This window comes from Phacochoerus africanus, chromosome 10 (genome assembly GCF_016906955.1).
Source record: "Phacochoerus africanus isolate WHEZ1 chromosome 10, ROS_Pafr_v1, whole genome shotgun sequence".
NCBI classification, from domain to species: domain Eukaryota; kingdom Metazoa; phylum Chordata; class Mammalia; order Artiodactyla; family Suidae; genus Phacochoerus; species Phacochoerus africanus.
In genome coordinates, this window is record NC_062553.1 from 102094215 (window position 1) to 102118068 (window position 23854).

Consider the following 23854-nt stretch of genomic DNA (forward strand, 5'->3'; position numbering starts at 1 on the left):
AGGTTGGTGGTACTCCAATGCTTTTACCAGAAAGAAGGCCCTACCCAGTGTTTCCTTGCAGTGCTGAGTGAGTCGACGCATTGGTTGGGGATCTAAAGGTAAGAACATGTCTGGCAAAATGATTTTAGTGTCAGCATTACTGAAGTTAAGCATCCTTCTCCATTCATCCTCACACCTTCCTTATCTCTCATGTTGGAGGAGAATAGGTCCTCAAGACCAGCTGAGATTGGGGCCATGTTTATGGGCTCCAGATGAATTGATTGTGACTCATACCATTTTATCAGTCCAGATTAATGAAGCTTATCTGAATACTATAAGGAAAGTTTAAAAAAAGAAAGACACTTCTTATGTGGATTCACCATGAAGACGAGTAGCATTGTCAGTACTTTTCTTTTGAAATAGCAGCATTTATTTGTTCTATTTGAAAAATCTGACTTCACCCTTAGTTCGGTGTTAGAATCTTTTTAAGACAAAATCGAAATTACTCATGTAACTTGTGTTCTATAGTACTAAAATCCTACGCCAGCTCAGATACACAAAATGGAGGTATAGATTCCAAAAGAAAAAGAAATACCAAGAAAAAACTTTAAGATACTAAGAAATGTAAAGAAAAATATTGTGGGAGTTCCCGTCATGGCTCATCGGAAACAAACCAACTAGGAACCATCAGGTTGCAGGTTTGATCCCTGGCCTTGCTCATGGGTTAAGGGTCTGGCATTGCTGTGAACTGTGGTGTAGGTTGCAGACGTGGCTCAGATCTGGCGATGCTGGGGCTGTGGCATAGGCCGATGGCTACAGCTCTGATTGGACCCCTAGCCTGGGAACCTCCATGTGCCGTTGGTGTGGCCCTAAAAAGACAAAAAGAAAAAAGAAAAATATTATGAAAGAATCACTTTCTGATATTTTAAGATCACTTTCTTTTAGTGGGAAGAGGTGGGGTTTGTATAAGCAATTTTATTTATAATTAGCAATCATTAGATTAAAAAAGCCCTATTCCATTAAGATGTAACACTTTTTTTTCTTTACAGGGCCGCAGGTGTAGCATATGGATGTTCCCAGGCTAGGGGTAGAATCGAAACTACAGCTGCTGGCCTATGCCACAGCCATAGCAACTCGGGATCCGAGCTGTGTCTGTGACCTACCCTACAGCTCATGGCAGTGCCAGATCCTTAACCCATTGAGCGGGGCCAGGGATCAAACTTGCATCCTTATGGATAATAGGTTCACTTCCGCTGAGCCACAATGGGAAATCCTGTAACACTTTAATAATGAATTTAGTTTCCCCAAAATAATCCAGCTGATGTAGATTAGAGTTCTGCAGACATATATATTTCTTTTGGAACCCACACCTCCATTAGGTTTAACTCATATAAAAGACAAAAATCACAGATTTTTTAAAAAGGAAGTTGTCTTAAGCATTTCAAATGTTAGGACTGAGTTAAGGTAAAGATGCAGATATGTACTTATAGTAATAACTTTTGAAATATTAAAAATCACAATGTTAAAATTACATTGATTATTTAGCATCATTTTTCAGAGACTCAGAACTTCCAAAAAAGCCTTTTATTCATGAGATCATGAGGAAAATCTGGAGCCCTTTATAAGTGTACATTTTACACCTGAGGTAAGGAAGCCCAAGGAAATGAAATTATTTACCCAGCATCACAGAAACTCAAATGTGAACTGAAATTGTTGTGCACATCAGTAGCTTTTATAATACAGCTAAATCTCAACTAACATGGTGGGTGTTAGGAATTATTCCTTCTGAATGTTATTTCCTTCCTTCCTTCCCCCTTCCTCTGTCCCTCCTTTTCTCACTCCCTCCCTCCCTTCCTTCATTTTTTGATTGTGCCAAGAGCATGCAGAAGTCCTCCAGCCAGGAATCAAACCCTCACCGCATCAGTGACAGCTGCCCTATTCTTGGCTGCTAGGTCACAAAGAAACTCAGTGAATGTCATTTTCTGTTGAACAGGAACTCTTGGTCTGAAGGGCTTCCAGCTACTCTCAGGTTTCAAGCAACCCATGTAAGGTACAGGTGTAAATTTCAGGCGAGTCGTTAGCAACTGAGCTGGCTGTCCTCAAGTCACAGATCTGCGCTGGGTTCTGTGTACTCCAGAAATGACCAGATATGTGGGAGGAAGCAATAGGCCCTAATATTCTACAGCTGGTTTTTGTTGTTGTTGCCGCTGCTGATCAGGTCCATGGAGGAAAGCCCATCCCTGAGGCGCAAGACAGTGATGCGAGAGAAGGGTCGGCGTCAGGCTGTTCGTGGCCCGGCCTTCATGTTCAATGACCGAGGCACCAGCCTCACAGCCGAGGAGGAACGCTTCCTCGACGCAGCTGAGTATGGCAACATCCCCGTGGTGCGAAAGATGCTGGAGGAATCCAAGACGCTGAACGTCAATTGCGTAGACTACATGGGCCAGAACGCGCTTCAGCTGGCTGTGGGCAACGAGCACCTGGAGGTGACTGAATTGCTGCTGAAGAAGGAGAACCTGGCGCGCATAGGCGACGCCCTGCTGCTCGCCATCAGCAAGGGCTACGTGCGCATCGTGGAAGCCATTCTCAACCACCCCGGTTTCGCGGCCAGCAAGCGCCTCACCCTGAGCCCCTGTGAGCAGGAGCTGCAGGACGACGACTTCTACGCCTACGACGAGGACGGCACGCGCTTCTCCCCTGACATCACCCCCATCATCCTGGCGGCGCACTGCCAGAAGTACGAGGTGGTGCACATGCTGCTGATGAAGGGCGCCAGGATCGAGCGGCCGCACGACTATTTCTGCAAGTGTGGGGACTGCACAGAGAAGCAGAGGCACGACTCGTTCAGCCACTCACGCTCGAGGATCAATGCCTACAAGGGGCTGGCCAGCCCGGCGTACCTGTCTTTGTCCAGCGAGGACCCGGTGCTCACCGCCCTGGAGCTCAGCAACGAGCTGGCCAAATTGGCCAACATAGAGAAGGAGTTCAAGGTAAGCTGTGCACTCTACCCTGGCTTCCCTGCGCGATCTTCCACTTCCCCACTGCAGCCTAACGCTTTCTGTAGTTTGCTCCTGAATGAGTTTTGCAAGAGATTGGGAACATCGTTCGGAAATGATATGATGATGATTTTCCCTGCTCAGCATAGGGCTGTAATAAATTCGCTGTGGGGATAGGTATATACTGAATCAGAGAGCTATAATTATGGTGCTGCTCCATGTTCTGGATAAGCATTAGGTAGAAAGTGAGACGTCTTTTGTTAAAGGATGTGTGATCTCCCGTCCAAATTCTTCCTCTTCTCTAGTTAGTTGTGTGGTAGAACCCACTACAGAAATAGCATTAGTTTTGCATGCACTCTTTATTGGCTCAAACATTTTTAATATTCCTTTTCAAATATTTTATATTCAAAAGTCAAAAGGCTAATATAAAATTCCAAATGGATGGCTTAAAGTCATTTTATTTATGAGAAAAAATGGCTCTCCCTGAAATCCACAAGTGAAATCCACAGTATTCAGAATAGTGAGCCACAGACAACATTTCAATCAGGAATACAAGCAAAGTGGTTTGTTTTAATATATTTTATTTTTTATGAGTAAACTTTTTTTTCTGGACATCATCTTTAGTCAAGCAGTATTATTTATTTCTGTAAAAATTATACATTAAGAATAGAACATTTTTAAATTCAATTGTTATGTCCTGCTATGGATTTTTGGATGGCTCTACCTATTAAATCTGAGGCAAAAAGGAGATTTTTGTAGATCTGGTGAGAGTCAGACTGTTTTTCAGCAGGTTCTCGCCTCCTGCTATCTGCCTAAGGTGACTGTAGACATAAATTCCTTGAATTATTTTGAGTTAATCTTCTTTTGGTTTAATAATTACTCTCTTTTTCAGATTTTATTGCAGTTTTTCATACTTAGAGTTACACAAATGCTATTAGAAGTATAATTCAAGTGAAGTTGTTAAAAGAAAAAGATAGTCAAGTTTTCTTCAAGGGTCCATTCTATATACACCAGATTCCTTAGATATTCATCAGCCCTCATCTTGTCCTGGTGGAGATCTGGCCTTAGTATAATTTTATTTGTTATTTCACCAGGTTCTTTCTGATATAAAAGCTACACATATTTATTATAAAAATTTTGGAAAATGAGGGGAAATACAAAGAAGAAAGTACATATCACCTATGTCTGCTCCCTTTGAAGAGATTCATTATGTGTTATTTGTAAAGCCTTATATCTTTAGACCTAAAATGAGCTTTTTTTTGTTTTGACAGAACTCAGGTAGAGCAAATTTAAAATGACAGATTCCATTTAAAGAGAATAGAAAAGCATTCAGATAAAAGCCTAAATGTCACTTTACTTCAACGTAGTCATAAAAAATGTAATTGTAAATTTGTTAATTCACTATTCCAAGTGTCACTCAAACCTTGTTTTTAGGCATTTTGCTTGATATATATTGAGAGTCTATAAAAGAGATTCTACAAAAGGGGGTATTTTCCTAGATTATGTTTTAATAATTCATTAAAGATGGTGATGTGTACAGTTCTGCCCAGAGGAGTTGTCTCTGTGAAGCCATGATGAGAAAATTTGTTATTAATAGTGCTCCCTTGAGTGTGGCTGAGTCTATAATGATGATACTCAGAATTTCCTTTAGCCTGGCATAAAGAGTCACCTGGATAACCTTTCAAAGGTGGGAAACTTCCAAGTGAAGAGGCAATAAGAGGCAAAAACACAACTGCGTTTAAAAAGGCATCCATTAGAGTTCCCATTGTGGCGCAGCCGGATTGAATCCGAGTAATATCCATGAGCATGCGGGTTTGATCCCTGGCCTTGTTCAGTGGGTCAGGGATCTGGCATTGCCGTGAGCTGTAGTGTAGGTTGCAGACCCTACTTGGATCCCAAGTTGCTGTGGCTGTTGTGTAGGCTGGCAGCTGAGATTCCTGTTTGACCCTTAGCCTGGAAACTATGCTGCCAGTGTGGCCCTAAAAAAAAAAAAAAAAAAAAAAGTATCTAGAAAGCTACCAGATCTAAAGATATGCAAAAATCATCTAAATCTCACAGTTCCTTTTTCTGAATTATATGGAAAGCTTTTGTGTGGCATAACCATCTGTAAGTTGAAATACAGACAGTTCTTTGGAAGTTAGTCTCTAAGAACTCAAAGTCTCTGTCCCCTGACTAAATGTTCCTTTTCTTTCCCATGCTCACTTCTCCTTGTTATTTTTTTCTTATCTGCCTTCCTTTTACTTTTTGGCCCTCTTATCCCACACTCATGTCCATGTTGCAGGGCTTTCGACAGATAGAAAATGATGCTTTCACAGCACCAACCCAGAGACGACAGGCTCTGAAAGGGCAGGAAGTGAAGCTTATTTCTGAGGCAAGCAGGTCACTTAATGTGCCCTATTCCATAGTGTTCTTTCCATAGAGATTTTGAGCTTTAAGTACTAGCCTTGAAATGAAAAAATAATGTGTTCCCCAGTGAAAAAGCTTGATTTTTGTCTTCCTTTTCAGATATATATGCATTTGTATTTTAAATTATCAATGGCCTATAAGATCCAATATCTCACCCCTCAAACTGCAGTCACTTTGGTGCTTCAGGCAAGGTTCTCAGCCACTGTGCACTTTTCAGAGTTCCTTGAAGAGTACAAGAGACATGGTGCTGAAAACATATGAAGGTCATTATCCTGAGAGTTGAACATTCTAGGATATAGATTTAGATGGATTAGTGGAGGACAGCTTGGTGACAGGTTATTAAAGAAATGTTTTCAATGAGCAAATGCTGTCTGAAGCTGTTCTCAGAACCAGAATATTGCACAGGATGTCTAATGCTCCAAATGTCAGTGGCAAGAAAGCTGGCCATTGACCTGTGGGAACACAAAGTGAAACTTCCTAATTTTGAATCAATGATGCACATTTTTCTGAAAAAAAAAAAAAAAGCCATTGTCTTCTCTGTGCCTCAGTTTTCCTCTCTTTAAAGTAGAAAAACAATTTCAACTTATATCACAGGAAGAGGAAAATGATTATAATCCAAAAGCAAAATAGCAGTTCTTTAGCAGAAAAGTACCCTAGGAATCAGCTGGCTGTACAGACCTCTCATTTTACAAATGATGAAATACAGGCTATAGCTAAGGCCCATCTGCTAAGCCTAGATATGGATGCCTTGGATCCCAGTCCTAGCTATTCTATCTAATATGCTGTACCTAGTAATGTTGAAGCCGTTCTATATTTGATGTGTGCCAGGCACATGCAAAGCATTTAATCCTCATACTAGCAATATTAGATGGGCTTATTCTCATCAGAGAGGCGAAGTAACTTCCACTAAATCACAAGGCTAGTAAGTCATAGAAGCAGTATTTGAACCCAGGAAGTCTGTTTTCATATTTATGCCTTTAACCACTACATTGTCCTGCTTCTTTTGTTATTAGGGAAAGGATCTGACAGAACCAAGACTGCTTTGAGTTGAATTTCAATTTTCCTGTTAAGAATAAAAAGGGATTAAAATGATGATTAAACCATACACATTAAACACATGCTGAAGGAGTTCCCTAGTGGCTTAGTGATTAAGGATTCAGCATTGTCACTGTCGTGGCTTGGGTTCAAACCCTGTCCTGGGAATTTCCTCATGCCATGTGGGAGTGGCTAAAATAAAGAAATAAAGAAAAATAAATACTACATTAAAAAAAAAAAAAAACCTGTTGAGGGAGTCCCCCTCATGGCTCAGCAGTAATGAACCTACCACAAGTTCGAGGACACAAGTTTGATCCTTGGCCTCACTCAGTGGGTTAAGGATCCAGCGTTGCTGCAGTGTGAGCTGTGGTGTAGGCTGCAGATGAGGCTCAGATCTGGCATTGCTGTGGCTGTGATGTAGGCCAGCAACAGCCCCAATTCAACCCCTAAGCTGGGAACTGTTCTATGCTGCGGGTGCAGCCCTTAAGAAAAAAAAAAAAAAAAAAAAGACACACACACAAAAAACCCTGCTGATACCAGTAGATAGGTTGTGAGGTCAGAGCTTCATTGTTCTTCCTCTGACTCAGGCAAGTCTTCCAAGTTTTGAATTCCTGCTTTACAAAGGGGGCTACAGATCTATCCGGTAACTTTGCGGAGGCCCATGGTAATGGAACAGTGTCATGATGAAAGTGATTAGGCAGAACTAAATTAGGAGAATATGATTTGAACATTCAGACCAGACAAAGGGTCTGAGTTGTGAAGTAACATGAGATAGGACCTCAGGTAGAACTAACAGAGTCTCAGTCATGATGCAGTGCAGACTTCAGATAGTTCCTTTTGCAGCTGAGGAAAGGCCATCTCTAGTGGAGCTCTCTTCATCTTTTCCTGGGAGTCTGCATAAATTGGCACAATGGTATCCCATAACCCCGATAAAAGAAATGGCCATTACCTACAGCTCTGATTATTTTCTATACTTGAGCAGCAGACTTCTTCCAGTGGGAAATGTTTAAATTGTTATGAAAAAAAAAAAAAAAAGTGTTGTCCTTGCAACTTGCTTCTTGACTGATCTTTCAGTGGACGTGAAAAAAAACACAAAGCTTTAAGATTGGACAATTTACAGATTATGCGTTTTATAGATAATGAGTTATTAGTTACTACTGCAGAATTGGTTCCTTAATTTTCTTCAAGAATAGAAAATAATCTCCTTAACTTCTATCAGTGGTGAAATGGCCATCCTGTGTTGTACCAAATCTTACAGAACAGCTTGAACTGAAGAGTAACATGAGGAAATTTCATCTAAAAAATTGTATTAAAAGGGGAGCTTTATATGGAAACAGACATGGATTTAATACTCCTGGATACTGTAATAAAATATTTCATTAGTCTTTCAGGAGTGGAAAGCAGATGGGTATTTAACTGACACTCTGCATAGAAACCAGAGATTGGACATTTTATTAATTTTATCAGTTGCATGGTACCAACTTGAATGGAAGCCAAAGACTGAAGTTTTTATTCATTTTATCTGTTCCCTTATGAGGGGAAAAGGATTAACTGCAACTGTTCTTTATCTGAATTTCTAATATCTGAAATGGAAACTATTCTACTCTGGATAGCCTTTAAACAGTCTCTCCTATTCTTGTTTATTTTGGTTGGTGATGTGATTTTTGCCCATCAAATGAAGTTGATTAAGGGAAATTACTTAAGGGAAAAATGGAAATTCTTTGTCTTTTTCAAAGTATGATTTTTTTGGAAACCAAGAAATTCTGCTTGTGCTAAATTTTACTCAGATATTAGACATATGTAGTATCTCAGGACATGTTGGAATGAGGAATTCTATTTTCCTCACTTGTACCAAATTAGATTGTTATCTGATTAATTTTCTTAATGGGCTAAACTGCTAGTGAAAACCATAGAAGTGGAGCTGGGGGTTGCAAAAGTTAAGACACTTTCCCAAGAGATGGTCTTCGACACCTAGACTGGAACCAACAGGCTAGAAATAGAGCTCCATTCAGAAGGTAACAGGGAATGCTGACAACTGACTTCCTTATACCAGTCCATGGCACTGTATAAATATGCTAATGAAATTAAAGATTCACAGATTATTTTTAGCAAGGTGTTAGTTCCAGTGGCCTGAAAATTTTTCTCTCAGGTATTGATAGCCTGCAACCCTTGAGAATTCAGTTACATATAATCAGACATTTCTTTCCTTCCAGTTTGGCAGGACATGCTAATGTGCTCTTCAGACAAACAAGAAAAAATACCCTCCATGTTGGTACCTATTCATCTCTTTGCGTTCACCACAAACCATCATTCTCAAGCATAAATGTGTATCAGAAACACCTGGAGAGTGCTGGCTCCCATCATTAGTTTCTAATCAGGACAACTGGGATGGGGCCTGAGCATTTACATTTCTAACACCTGTCCAGGTGCTCTTGATGATGCTGGTCTGAGGACAATTTGAGGAGCATTGCCTCCAATAAGGCTTTGGATAGTAAACCAGACAGGTTATTTTCAGCTACAGTCAATCTTCTATGTCAAATTCCCACTTAATTTTAATTGTAGAAATGGTTTCGTTTTAGCTTTAAGAAAATAGTAGTTTTTTTGGTTGTTTTGTTTTTTGGCTGCGCCTGCAGCATATGGAGATTCCCAGGTCAGGGATCGAACCCACGCTACAGCAGTGACCCAAACCACTGCATGACAATGCCAGACCCTTAACCTGCTGCACCGCAAGACAACTCCAAGAAAACTGTTGTTTATCTACTTAAGAGAGATAACAACTCTTTGATCCTTTGATCTTTCAGTGTTAGCATTTAGGCAGCACGTCAATATAAACTAATGATTTATGTGCACACCATTTTCAGAACTGTCTCAGATGACTGTGCAGTTGTAGAAGGTCCTGGCCAAGGGGGTAGGTGGGAGCAAATCCAGGCTGTGTCTAACTCAACAAACCTTGCATCCACATGGGGGCTGCAACTTCCTACCCAGAGGTAGGGAGACTTTTTTCTAATTCACAGAACCCCTAAATACTTTGCATTGAATTAAAACACATTCTCTACATTACACTCTAAACCTCTTGTTCTTAGAATGACTATCGGAAGCTCTCCATGCAATGCAAAGACTTTGTTGTGGGTGTGCTGGATCTTTGCCGAGACTCGGAAGAGGTAGAAGCCATACTGAATGGAGATCTGGAATCGGCCGAGCCTCTGGAGATGCATAGGCATAAAGCTTCACTGAGTCGTGTCAAACTTGCCATCAAGTATGAAGTCAAAAAGGTGAGTGGCCCACTTTCATCCAGCTCCATAAACGTGTAATATCAACTATGCCATAATCCCAGGAAAATTTTATTAAATGGTGAAAATAGATGTTATTGCTAAGAAGATATTTTATTCCTTTATGAAAAAGATAAAGTGAAATATCGTGATAAAGTTGTGAGTCATGTATCACTTCTGATCCTTCCCACATTTTATCCATTGTGGGACCTTGAATGAATCATAAGACTTTAAAATTTCATTTTCCTCAAGTAAAAGGAGGCTAGTACTTCTCATCTATCACAGGTTTAGGTGGGATTTCAATGGATTATGATATGTAAAAGAACTTTGTAAACCATTTGTTACAATGAAACTAATAACAATAAAACTTTTACTTGTATACATTTTTGTAAGGCACTCATGGATTCTCATGTCAATCCTTGTGACAAGCTTTTGTTATTATCCATTTCATTTCACCTATGAAATAGGTAAATTAGATGATGAGATTTCTATTCTAAGAGGAAACTGGGATTCACTCGGCTTAAATGACATTTCTAGGATCACACAGCTATGGAATTACGTGCAGTTACCAGAAATAAAAATTATGATTACTTTTTTTTCACTCTGGTTACTACAGATAGAAATGTAGTATTTGCTATGTAAATTGTAGTTATGACATTTCACTTATTAAAAATCGCATCCAGAATCTAATCATTTATATATATATTTTTATATCTAATAAAAATTGATAAATCACAAAGAAATAAGCTGTTGTCAAGAATAGATCTGCTTTCATGAACTGATCAATCTATAGATAGTGGGATCTTCTCTCCTTCCAAAATAGTGTGGCATGGTGCTTAACAGAGCAGGCCCTGGAGTCAACTTGCAATAGTTCAAGTTCTGACTTGTGCTCCATGTGTGACCAGGCAAGTTACTTGACCAATCTGAACCTTGATCTGCTTGTTAGTAGTGGGGACAACAATAGTAACTACTGTTTCAGTTGTTTTGAAGATTCTGTGAGCATTTAAAGTAATTAGCACAGGGGTAGTACATAGTGATTGCTTATTAAGTATTAGGTAATGGTGTTTCTGCATTTGAAAATTCATTCTCAGAATGATAACTCTTAAACAAGTTCAGTTCTTTTTTTTTTCTTTTTTTTTTATTTTTAGGGCCACACCTATGGCATATGGAAGTTCCTAGGCTAGGAGTTGAATCAGAGCTGAGTCTGCCAGCATACACCACAGCCACAGCAATGCCAGATCTGAGCCACATCTTTGACCTACACCACAGCTCATGGTAATGCCGGATCCTTAACCCACTGAGCAAGGCCCAGGATCGAACCTGCATCTTCATGGATACTAGTTGGGTTCTTAACTGGCTGAGCCACAAGGGGAACTCCATTAAACAAGTTCAATTCTTAATCATCAAAGATATTTCATGTTTATTGTGCCAGTTCTGGTCCTGAGTGTAGACCATAGCCAATGTAAATAGAAAGGAATCTAGTAAGAAATATTGCATTTAGAATGGATAAGCAATGAGGTCCTACCATAAGCACATAGGACTATATCCAGTCTCTTGGGATAGACTGTGATGGAAAATAATACAAAAAAAAGAATGTCTGTATATATATGTATGACTAGGTCACTATGCTGTACAGCAGAAATTGATACCACACTATAAATCAACTATACTCTAATAAAAAATTAAAAATTGAAAAGTTCAAAAAAGGAGGCTCATAGAATCATTAAGAGAGGTGGAGGAGCAAGTTTATCTAAGCCGTGCTTCCAGAGTTCCCTTGTGGTGCACTGGGTTAAGGATCAGGCAGTGTCACTGCAGTGGCCTGGATCACTCCTTTGGCGTGGGTTCAGTCCCTGGCCCAGGAATTTCCACATGCTGCAGAAGCCAAAAAAAAAAAAAAATCTGTGTTTCCAGAAACCTTGCCCAGAACCAGGCCCAGAAAAAACTGACCTGGTAAGGGAATGTCTGAGGCCCAAACAGAACAATTCTGCCGCTGCTGCAGATGGTCAGCTCCCCCACCAACAGAAGGGTGGTCTGAGTCCTGTCTGTTATAAAAGGCCCCTTCCAAATCAGAGGCCTCTGACCAGTGGAATTTAGGCCGTTGTTGGCACTCTAGCAGCAAGTGAGAATGAGGGAACCTCTCTAACTCCCCCATCCCCGGGGGCCATGTGTGTGTTCTCTACCACAAAACAGAGAACTTCCACATTGCAGTGCTCACAGGATTATAGACAGCCATAAATGACAAATCTCCCCTCTTCTTAATAAGATAGTGAAGTGCAAAGATTCTCAGTAAATATCGAAGTAAAACAACCTTTCAAGGAATTGTCAGTTACAAAGTAATTAAACTGGCTCTACTAACCTCCTCTCAGAGCATTCTTGCCCATTTTACTATATTGGAGGAAAAACATAATTTTGTCTCTTTTTTTTTAGCTATTTCTTGGGCCACTCCCGCAGCATATGGAGGTTCCCAGGTTAGGGGTCGAATCGAAGCTGTAGCCACCGGCCTACGCCAGAGCCATAGCAACGCAGGATCCGAGCCGCGTCTGCAACCTACACCACAGCTCACGGCAACGCCGGATCGTTAACCCACTGAGCAAGGGCAGGGACCGAACCCGCAACCTCATGGTTCCTAGTCGGATTCCTTAACCACTGCGCCATGACGGGAACTCCGGAAAAACATAATTTTGAATAAGATTGTTAGTAAGCTGTTTTTAGAAAACGACATTTATTCAGAGATCTTGCAATAGGCATCTCTTTAGCACATGAGAGGAGAGAATGGATTTCAGCTGTCACTGGTTCTTTATCATTGCTTTGAAAAGTGTCCTTTTAGCAGAGACAGCTCATCTACAGATATGCTTCTGTTAACCAAACTGTCTTGCAGAGTGAATGTCTTCTTGCATGTTAATTTTAAATAATGTGTAGGTTACAATGTATGAGGTGTCAGTAATAAATTTGCTATCAGTCAACTACCAGGAAACAACAACCAAAAAAAAAATGTATTTGGAACTGAAAGGAGATCTAGGACTTGCAGGGGTTTCTGGTTTTATCTGTTTTATGCTATAAAAGGAATATTAGTAAAAAAAAAAAAAAAAAACAACTTTGATTTGGGAGTTCCTATTGTGGCTTAGTGGGTTAAGAACCCAACATAGTGTCCATGAGTATGAAAGTTCGATCCCTGGCCTTGCTCAGTGGGTCAAGGATCCATCATTGCCACAAGCTGTGGGGTAGGGCACAGACATGACTCGGATCCTGCATTGCCGTGGCTGTGGCATAGGCCTGCAGCTGCAGCTCCAATCTGACCCTTAGCTTGGAAACTTCCGTATGTCACAGGTATGGCTGTAAAAAGAAAAAGAAAATCTTTGATTTGGACTCTTCACCCAATAAATGTGAATAAGCACTCTATTCAGTAATGTCCCCAAAGCCTCGGTTCCCCTCCCTTCCCCCTCCCTTCCCTCCTTCCCCTCTTCCTTCCTTCCTTTCTTTCTTCCTTACTTCTTTTCTTTCTCTCCAAGGCTTCTTTCATTCTTCACTCAGTACTCACCATCTCCATCTAGCAAGGAGGGAAAATATTCCCACCCACTTCAGCTGCTTCCTTTTTCCATGATCTCCTTTCTGATCCCCAAGTAAAATCACTTTTTGGGTTATAATGATTCATCAACCCTACCTACTCTAGCACTGAAGTAGCCCATGACTATGTGCAAGGCATTGGGACTTCAAAATACTTAAATTTTTTAAAATTTCAAAAATATTTTAATTATAGTTGATTTACAATATTTGTCAATTTCTGCTGCACAGCAAAGTGACCCACTTATACCAATATATACATTCTTTTTCTCACATAATCCTCCATCATTTTCCATCACAAGTGACTGGATAGGGTTCCTTGTGCTACACAGTAGGATCTCATTGCTTATCCACTCCAAATGCAATAGTTTGTATCTACTAAACCCAAACTGCCAGTCCATACATACCACTCTCTCCCCCTAGGCAACAAGTCTGTTCTCCAGGTCCATGAGTTCATTTCTTTGCTGTAGATAGGTTCATTTGTGCCATATATCAGATTCCAGACATAAGTGATATTGTGGTATTTATCTTTCTCTTTCTGACTTCACTTAGTGTAAGAATCTCTAGTTCCATCCATGTAGCTGCAAATGGCATTATTTTATTCTTATTTATGGCTGAGTAGTGTTCCATTGTGTATATATACACCACATCTTCTTAATCCATTCATCTGTCAATGGACATTTAGGTTGTTTCCATGTCTTGGCTATTGTGAATAGTGCTGCAATGAATATACGGGTGCATGTATCTTTTTCAATGAAAGTTTTGTCTGGATGTATGCCCAGGAGCGGGATTGTTGGGTCATAACTGTAGTTCTATATTTAGTTTTCTTAGGTACCTCAATACTATTTTCTATAGTGGTTGTACCAATTTATATTCCCACCAACAGGGAAGGAAGATACCCTCCACACTTTCTTCAGCATTTGTCATTTGTTGACTTTTTAATGATGGCCCTTCTGACTAATATGGGGTGGTAGGTCATTGTAGTTTTGATTTGCATATCTCTAATGATTAGCGATGTTGAGCATTTTTTCATGTGCCTCCTGGCCATCTGTATGTCTTCTTTGGATAAATATCTATCCAGGTCTTCTTCCCATTTTCAGTTGGGTTGTTTGTTTGTTTGTTTGCTTTTGAGTTGTATGAGTTGTTTGTATATTTTGGAGATTAAGCCCTTGTCGGTTACATCATTTGCAACTATTTTCTCCTATTCTGTAGGTTGTCTTTTTCAATTTTTTTTGATGGTTTCCTTTGCTGTGCAAAAGCTTGTAGGTTTGATTAGGTCCCATTGGTTTATTTCTGTTTTTATTTCTATTGCCTTGGGAGACTGACCTAAAAAAAACATTTGTATGGTTGATGTCAGAGAATGTTTTGCCTATGTTCTATTCTAGGAGTTTTGTGGTGTCTTGTCTTATATTTAAGTCTTTAAGCCATTTTGAATTTATTTTTGTGCATGGTGTGAGGGTGTGTTCTAATTTCATTGATTTACATGCAGCTGTCTAATTTTCCCAGCACCACTTGCTGAAGCAACTTGTCTTTTTCCCATTTTATAATCATACCTCCTTTGTCGAAGATCAATTGACCTTAGGTATCTGAGTTTGAAGCTACTTGTCTTTTTCCCATTTTATAATCATACCTCCTTTGTCGAAGATCAATTGACCTTAGGTATCTGAGTTTATTTTTGGGCTGTCTATTCTGTTCCATTTACCTGTATGTTTGTTTTTGTACCAGTACCATACTGTCTTGATTGCTGTAGCTTTGTAATATTGTCTGAAGTCTGGGAGAACCAAAATACTTTAAATGTTATGGAATTTTCCCCCCAATAATATAATAAACTTGTTTTCAATCAAATCAATTTCCACCAAGGAAACCAGTTTTATATAATATTAATTTGTTTAGGTCCCATTTGAGATTCAGGAATTCTCTTCTGCCATCTGCCCAAGATATAATTCCAATCCTGATTCTGAGTCTATTGAATTTTATCTGGACTCAGAGTCCCCAGACTCAGGTTTTCTCTAGAAATCACTGAGTTTACCTCAGGCCTTAGAGATTCAGTGACAGTTAATCAAGAAAATGAAAATATAAAAGATCTGAATAGGAGAGGTCTGAACATGGATTTAATGTTTATGTGGGAAAGGACTTTACAAAATAAAAGCAGTAGAAGAAATAGAAAACAAAAATCAAATTATTTGACCACATAAAACTTAAAGCCTCTGTACATCAGAAAGATCATTAAAAAAGATGAAGGGCAAAGTGGGAAAATGCTTTTGTTTTGTTTTGTTTTGTTGTTGTTCTTTTTGCTTTTTAGGGCCGCACTTGCGGTATACGGAGGTTCCCAGGCTAGGGGTTGAATCGGAGCTGCAGCCACCAGCCTACGCCACAGCCACAGCAACTCGACAGCAACTCGAGATCCGAGCCACGTCTGCAACCTGCACTACAGCTTGCACCAATGCTGGATCTTTAACCCACTGAGTGAGGCCAGGGGTTGAACCCACAACCTCATGGATGCTAGGCAGGTTCATTAACCACCGAGCAAGGATGGGAACTCCAGGATTGATATTTTTAATATCTAAAGTGTACAAACAAATTTATAGGGGAAATTTCCAGAGCCCTGTAGAAAAATAAGCAAAGGGCTTGGATAGGTAATTTATAGAAAAAAAAAAATCCCATGGATAACAATTGTATTTAAAAATTTCAAGCCCTCTAGTAATGAACACATACTAACATACAAATACCACCTCCCCTCACTCACATTTTTAAAGAAAAAAAAATTATAGTTCTCAATGCTGTTGGTGAAAGGAGCAATTACATGCTACTGGTGGGCAACAAACAGCAATGTGTCTTCTCTTAGGGAATGGATGTTGATGATTATTCATCTTAGAGGTCTCTTGAGATAAATAATAAAACTGGAAAGACAGTAAATATTATAATGGAGTAGAGTGAAAGATAAAATTTGATTTTTTTGAAAATGAGTACAAGAAAATTAACTTTTAGGCAAATACATTCATTATTTTCCAGTTGTCATAATGGACTCTCTGCCTCTCCCAAAAGTCATGAGCTCTAATTCTGGCTGTACCTCTGTCTTCTCTGACTTGAGGATAAATATCAATCCCCTCCCCTCATAGAAATAACAAGATTTCCACCTACTCCCATTGAGCTTTGTCTACTGTAAGAAAACCCTTGAGAAAGATAAAAGATACTAGAACTTGATGGACCATCAAATCTGGAAAACTGGGCCTTGAGAAAGAGTACATCTCCGAAGTTCTTCCTCCTTGCTCTCTTATTTCCTCCATAGTGCGATTAGGTTTAACTGTAGAAAAATCACCTAGAAAAGAGACAAAAATTAGCCACTGTGTAGGCAGAAAGTGTGCAAAGAAAGCACAAAAGTTGAGCAATGCAGTGAGAGAGTGGTCAGTGCACTGCGTGACTTTGGGATGCATGTGCCAGCTGGCTTGGCAAAGAGTCCTAGACTGTACCACCTCTTTGCCAGGTCTGTGCTCAGGCACTGAGAGGTAACAGTGGGTTGGCTCTTGGTAACAGCATTTTGCATGCCAGGGGTTCAAAATCCAGAAATTGTGTACAGTGTAAGTTTCCAGTTTATTTTTTTTCTTCCATTCAAAGAACTTTAAAAACAAGATGAATGATCTAATTTCTGTTCACAACAATATTTTCTTTTAAACATGAACTGTGGCTCCAGCAATGTCATTAAAAACAAAACCAGAGTGTTCCTACCACATTTTTGCACAACAATATTCCCATGAAGCTAGTTCTACAAAGCTAATTTGATAGAAAGACAGTGTAAGTTGAATTTTCGAAGTTGAAAATGGTCTGTTTTCCGCACCCTGCCCTGATTGGTGGCTCAGTTTACAATCTTTCAGTCATTTGGCAGGTAAAAAGTTTTGTTCTCTATGCTCCAGTGGTTCTGTTCCTTTGAAAGATTAAGAGACGCTTGTGTGTCAAGCATTTTCCCTTTAAATTGGGAAACCTCAAATAAGGGTATTATTTTTGTAATGGTTTCAATTTGTTGGTCCACTGAAGTTAGGAAACAGCATACAAATTTTATCCAGCTGGCTATGACTAGTGTGGCAGCATAAGAAGATTTTTTTAGGCAGTAAACAGTTTTAAGATGATAAAGGTTACCGACCTGTTTTGAAGTCATTGAAAAGAGCAAAACTCATCTCCTAGAGGGACTTAGCTTTTTTGCCTTCACTCAGTACTATTATATTGGCTTTATCTTCTTTTTAAAAATGTTCCTTGTGTACTTGTGCTAGGATTTTAAAATACAAATAGCAATTTTTTGATTTTTGGTGGTGTTTTTTTGCTTTATAAGGCCACACCCATGGCATATGGCGGTTCCCAGGCTAGGGGTCAAATTGGAGATGTAGCTGCCGGCCTATACCAGAGCCACAGCAACGCCAGATCCGAGCCACGTCTGTGACCTACACCACGGCTCACGGCAATGCTGGATCCTTAACCCACTGAGAGAGGCCAGGGATCAAACCCACAACCTCAGGGTTCCTAGTCGGATTCGTTTCCACTGTGCCATGATGGGAACTCCCAATTTGTGTTTTCTTTATGTGGATTAAAATGAATCATCAGATGCTATATGGTGTTGTTTTATGACCTCAATTAAGAAGAGGGTAGAAATTGTAGTATAGGAGATATACTTGTTAAGCCAAATTTTAAAGTATAACAAGTAAATTGCAAACACCATGATTTTGGCTAGTATTTAACACATATCAAGTATTTGCACTGTTTGTACAATTCACAGTGGGTGAAAGATTGGTCATTATATAATGCCGTATGGAAAGGATTGATTTCCACCAAGTCTTTGGGAGCTGTGTGACCTTTATACAGTATCATTAATGCCATAAAGCATTAAAAATTAAAGATTCAAATGTAAAGATTAGCTCAAGGAGGAAGAGCAAGCAGAGGGGGCCATACTGTAACATTAACATTTCTGTACTCAAGAGTTTAAAACCTTGAGAAAGAAAGAGTAAACACCTGCAAAAGAGGAATCTGTCCATCAGTTTTATATGGACAGGTCCAAGTGCCTCTAAACTTCATGTAGCTTTTCTTTTTTATAGTAACCCTTAGCCTATTAAAAAAACAAAAGAAAGAAAGAAAAGTGCAAGTTGACTTCTCAGGTGGTAATCTGATTGAATGACACTGTATACTCTACCTGTGGATTTCTCTGAATGTACCACTTCTATTCCTAAACCGAGCCTGGCTGGGGTCATAGGTGCCTTTTACTTACATCTATCCAATTTTCTACAAATGCAGATCCTCCAAACAACAAGACATTTGGGTCAACATTCAAATTAAGACTGTTTTAAGTGCTGATTACTTACTTTGGCAAGATTATAGAATCCGAGTTCCGTAATAGATTTTTTTTACATTTATTTTGTGCTTAACTGTGTACCCTAGAACAAGGACCACTTACCACTTAATGTAACGCTGATGCTCCCATTTTCATCTTCTCATACCAAACACTTTAATACCTGCCTGGAGCATAGGAGGGACTTAGGACATTTTGAAGAGTGGATGAAAAGAATGAATAAGACAGACATTTAGGAACCTTAGAAGAGATGAGGATTTTTTTTTTTTTTTTCTTTAGACCTTACTTGAGACATGCAGAAGTTCCAGGGCCAGGGATTAAGCCTGCACCACAGCAGTGACAACACTGGATCCTTAACCCATTGAGCCACCAGGGAACTCTCAGAGGATTTTTAACACAGAAACAAGGGTGAGGCAGAAAGGAAATGAGCCAGCAGAGTACAGGGCCAGAAGTGTAAGTCTGGAGACATTTTCGAAAGAATCCTGGGAAGTTGAGTAGGAACCCCAAGAAGGCTTCAGCCTTGATTACGTTTTATCAGGAGTTCAAATTTTGACTGCACTGATCCTGAAAGATCGTTTTCAAGAATCAGAACTTTGAAAGAGTGACAAAACCTTGAGTTTGAAAAGAAAATCTAATATATACTTAGCAGCTAATGATGACCTGTGAGTCTTAGGACTTGGAATTTTTATAGCTTAATTCAAAGGAACTTACAAGATAAAATATGCTTTTTCACACAAAACTCATCAAACAAGAAAAAATACTGTCTTCTTTGAGTACTTTCAATATCCCAAATCCTACTGGTTTGTATTACTGGAAAAAGAAAAAAAAAATCCAGTTAAGAATTTCAAACCCAGGAGTTTCCATTGTGGCACAGCAGAAACAAATCCGACTAGGAACCATGAGGTTGCGGGTTTGATCCCTGGCCTTGCTCAATGGGTTAAGGATCTGGTGTTGCCATGAGCTGTGGTGTAGGTCATAGACACGGCTCGGATTTGGCGTTGCTGTGGCTCTGGCGTAGGCCGGCAGCTTCAGCTCTGATTAGATCCCTAGCCTGGGAACCTCCATATGCCATGGGTGTGGCCCTAAAAGGACAAAAGACAAAAAAAAAGAAGAAGAATTTCAAACCTCGTATCTATAAATTCATCCTCACCACCTCTGTTATGGATTGTCAATTTCTCCTTCTGCAAAATGGCATGGTGGCAGGTATCATAGCAAAGTCAGTGGACTTCCCAGAGCAGGGGGTGCATACTGAGGACAAGAGTGGGGATTTGGGAAATTGTCCCTCTGCCGCCTACTCTGGGCGATGAGGTTTTACTTTTGTTTATTCTTTTCTTTTTTCCTTTTTTTTTTTTTTTAATTAGAAGAGCTGATGGGAAACTATACACCAGTAAGTGGAAACCTGTTCATTTCTGTGTAGTTATGCTCTTGATGAAGAACCAAGTGACTTGAGTTGCCTAGAGTACTAGAAAGCATTCAGATTATTGACTAGAACTTAATTAAAGTTGAACCCTCTGCTAGTAGGAGTTGCACCTACTTTCTTTGCCTCTCAGAATTTGCAAAAATATTTCTTGGGTGCCTCCTCACAAGTTCATTATTATTGTTTATTTTATAGAAGACAGTGATGTCTTTATTTTTGCATTGCTAAATATTCTTTTTTGAAAATATGTTGGCACTAATAGCTGATTTGTGAATGACCCTGAATAACTCCCAAGCTTGGGCACAGTGCACCTTGCCATTCACAGAAAGGCATATCCAGAATGGGCACCTTTTGGCATAGGTATCTTTTTACATTGGCCAGACTGCAAATGCATTCTGCTACCTGAATGAGGGCAGGGCCTTAATGAAATCCTAGTCCTTCTGAATAGATATAGACAGATGACTTAGTAAAATCAGATGACAAAAATAAAATTAAAATGATACAAGAGCAAGGCCAAAATAAGCATTATTTGCTCACTTTTTCCTGATTAGAACTATAGTTATAAAAGAACTGATGGACATAAATACACTGTTTTTTTTTTGGGGGGGGGGGGGTTTCTTTTGGCCATGCCTGAGGCACGTGCAAGTTCCCAGGCCAAGGAATGAACCCACAACACAGCAGTGACCAGAGCCACTGCAGTGGCAACACCAGATCCTTAACCCACTGTGCCACCAGAGAACTCCATAAATGTGCTCTTTTTGACCCATGATAGAGGAAGCAACAAAGAGGACGATTACTAAAATAAGAAGGAAAAGACATTTGATGCCAGTGCAAATGTGGACCAAGCATAATATTTGGAAGATGAGTTTTTGCAGATCTTTTGCATGTTTGCCTTGCAATATATTTGTCTGCATATAGCATATCATGTGTGTGTATATATATATATATATATATATATATTTCAAAGATGTAGCATTTTAGGAGTTGCTCATAAAACTTCGTAATACATTTCTCTTTTAGCTACAGTATACAATAAACCAAATAACTATTTTCTTTTCCATTTTGAACTGACTGCAAGTGAGCTGGCAGACAGCAAGATCGGACACGTTTCCACAAAGGAAAGTGTATGTCACCCAGATTCCAGAGAGGAGTCTGCAAAGACGGAGAGTGTCGATCAGAAAGAACTATGATTAAGGACACTATCAGTTTTACCCTCATGTTTCCACCTTAGTTCTTGTAATAGTTCTGAAGCAATTTTGAAAAATGGAGGGAAGGTAAAGGACAATATTACTGGAAGCTTCCAGTGCCTATGTTCTGGAAAAATGTGCATTAATATCTTTAGGATGCACACACATTCAGTAGCCGAACTGTCGACAATGGCCTGGTAACCTACTTCTCTCTGTCTTGACCAACAGTTTGTGGCTCACCCCAACTGCCAGCAGCAGCTCTTGACAATCTGGTACGAGAATCTCTCAGGCCTGCGGGAACAGACGGTAGCTATCAAGTGTCTGGTGGTGCTGGTCGTGGCCTTGGGCCTTCCGTTCCTTGCCATCGGCTACTGGATCGCACCTTGCAGCAGGGTACTGGCTTTTCCACCCCCATTTCCTCTGTGGTTGGTGTACTGTGTCCTTTGAGGATGAAAAAAGGAAAAAGCTTCCTACTTAAGGCTCTTATCAGTTTTACCCTGAATGTTAATTGACTCAAGAACATGAATTCTGCTTTTTAATGACTGGATCAGTTCAAATAGGGATGAAAAAGGATTTGGTACTAGTGGGATAGATCATATTTGCAGGCATATCATACTTAGGCTTTTAAGGGAAAATCCCCATGGTAGGCAGGAGGAAAAGCTGCTTAAGTGAAGTAGCACTTGTGCTGGTTCTATTGCCAGCTTAATAAATAGTGAGTCCACGGGGCTGGCCTATGGAAGGGAACAGTCTGATAGCAGTGGTTCCAAGAAACAGCCTGAGAAATGAAAGGGCAGCTGGGTTGAACCTGTCAGAGAGACCCAAGGCTGAGTGAATAAACAAATTGTGAGCAGTGATGTTATCAAGTCTTCAAGACAGTGCATGTCAGGTTCCCCTAGCCCTTTGTGCCTTTAGGAGATTCTGAAAAATAGAGAATTTGGGTTTGGGGCCTTGGGTTTTTTTAGATTGTTTATCTATTTGGTTTTGCTAGAATTACTTGGTTCACTACCTTTATCCCTCTCTCAACTTGATCTGTATCCAGTCAATTCACTTGTGCCTAAAAGATCCTCTGAGCGAGATGTGGAAAGGAATAGGAGTCATGCTAACAGAATCTGTCTTAGGTTAAGAAAGGGCACTGCCAGCAAGAAGCAGCAGTTCTGAGATCCTTTAATCCTGTTTTTATGTTCCAAAATCTGGTTCGGTTTAAATCAAAGGTGGTTTCAGGCAAAATGAGTCAAGGCCACTCACAACTGACCCTGGGAATCCTTCATCTCTGGTGTAGCCGTCTCCCCTGGCACAGGCCCCCCTCCGCAGGCCTGTGCTGTGTGAAAAGATTCATCCATCTCACTTCACTGTTGAGCTGCCCATGCAATTTAAGGCAGAAAAGATTGTCATTTTGATCAATTTTGATGACTCAACTAAGTTCCTTTGTTATGTATCATGGAAAAGTACCATAAGATTCTGATAATACATGAACACTAAAGTCCTAAAACTACAAATAAGGGGAGAGCATGCTTTTAAAGCAAAAATCAAATCCTACCCAAATAATTTCCCTTTCTGGGTCAAATGAGTTGGAAGGTTCAGGTTTATATGTGTTTGTCTCTTAGGGCAGCTTCCTCAGTTAAAACATGTCAGGTCTGAAGTAGGCATCTTGAAGTCCATTCTTTTTTCTCTTCACTTGGAAAAAGGCAGTTAATGATGTGCTGGAACTCTGCCCAGCTAAGAAGATAAAGGAGGGAACTGAGTCATTTCTGGAGCCCACATTTATACCTGCCATATACCACTTTCCTCTCGTGAAAAGTTAACATAGCAAGAATTCTTCACATGTCTCATTTTTAAGATAAGCATGCTGGCTTTTTTTTTTCCCCATGTTATTTAAGATTAGCCTTAGGAGAAACAGACTGGGAGACTCCCTCCACATCACTGTGGGCTGTGGACGAGCTACCCCAGTGTGCCCTCTCTACAGCACAGTGATATATGAAAGTGTGGTTTATTTTTCTGTGTCTAATAAGGCGACTGTGACATTTGTCTGTGTGCATTCATGTGCAATTCCAGAAATGCTTGACATTCTTTGGTTATTTGTTGACATTAAATTAAGGTTCTGGACATAACAAAAACATTTGTTTGAAGTTACAGTCTCTTAAATGCTAACCTTGGTACTTCTTCAGGTCACAGACGGAGTCTGAAAGTAGGGTCTGAGTATGCAGAATAGAGAACTTAGAATGTACCTAATGCTTAGACTACAGAAGAATTGTTTTTCATTTCTACTAGAATATAGGGCTTTTAAGGACATGATACCACATGGGATTTAAAAAGAGTTACCTTAAAATCATTATAGACTGAACTTTAAGAATGCTTTTGTACTATTTATATGATTTTCCAAACCCAGGGACGATTTTTAATTGTTAACCTACTTAGAGTTTTTAATTATTATGTATCTCTCTGCTCTGATTGGATAGTAACAGATAAAATATTTACTTTATTATAGTATTTTCTGTTTTTTTATATCATATGAAGTACAAATTGATTTTGGAATATTTAGAAGTGAGAACAAAAATTTATTTCTCTGGCAGTAAGTTTTTCATAGTCTTCCAGGGGTTGTCATGTGCTATGGACACCTCATAACATTTCAATTATAAATGAATGAGTCTGCAAATTCATCATAACATTTCAGT

The 23854-nt window shown here is 39.6% G+C and overlaps 1 protein-coding gene across 1 annotated transcript in view; it reads left to right on the forward strand.

The window, feature by feature from the left end:
- Nucleotides 1-23854, forward strand: part of TRPC3 (transient receptor potential cation channel subfamily C member 3) — a 78573-nt gene that overhangs the window by 16682 nt on the left and 38037 nt on the right. The window contains exons 2-4 of the mRNA XM_047799157.1: nucleotides 2198-2969; nucleotides 9500-9688; nucleotides 21411-21575. Coding sequence (XP_047655113.1) covers nucleotides 2198-2969; nucleotides 9500-9688; nucleotides 21411-21575 — 1126 coding nt within the window. The remainder of the gene's footprint in view (nucleotides 1-2197; nucleotides 2970-9499; nucleotides 9689-21410; nucleotides 21576-23854) is intronic.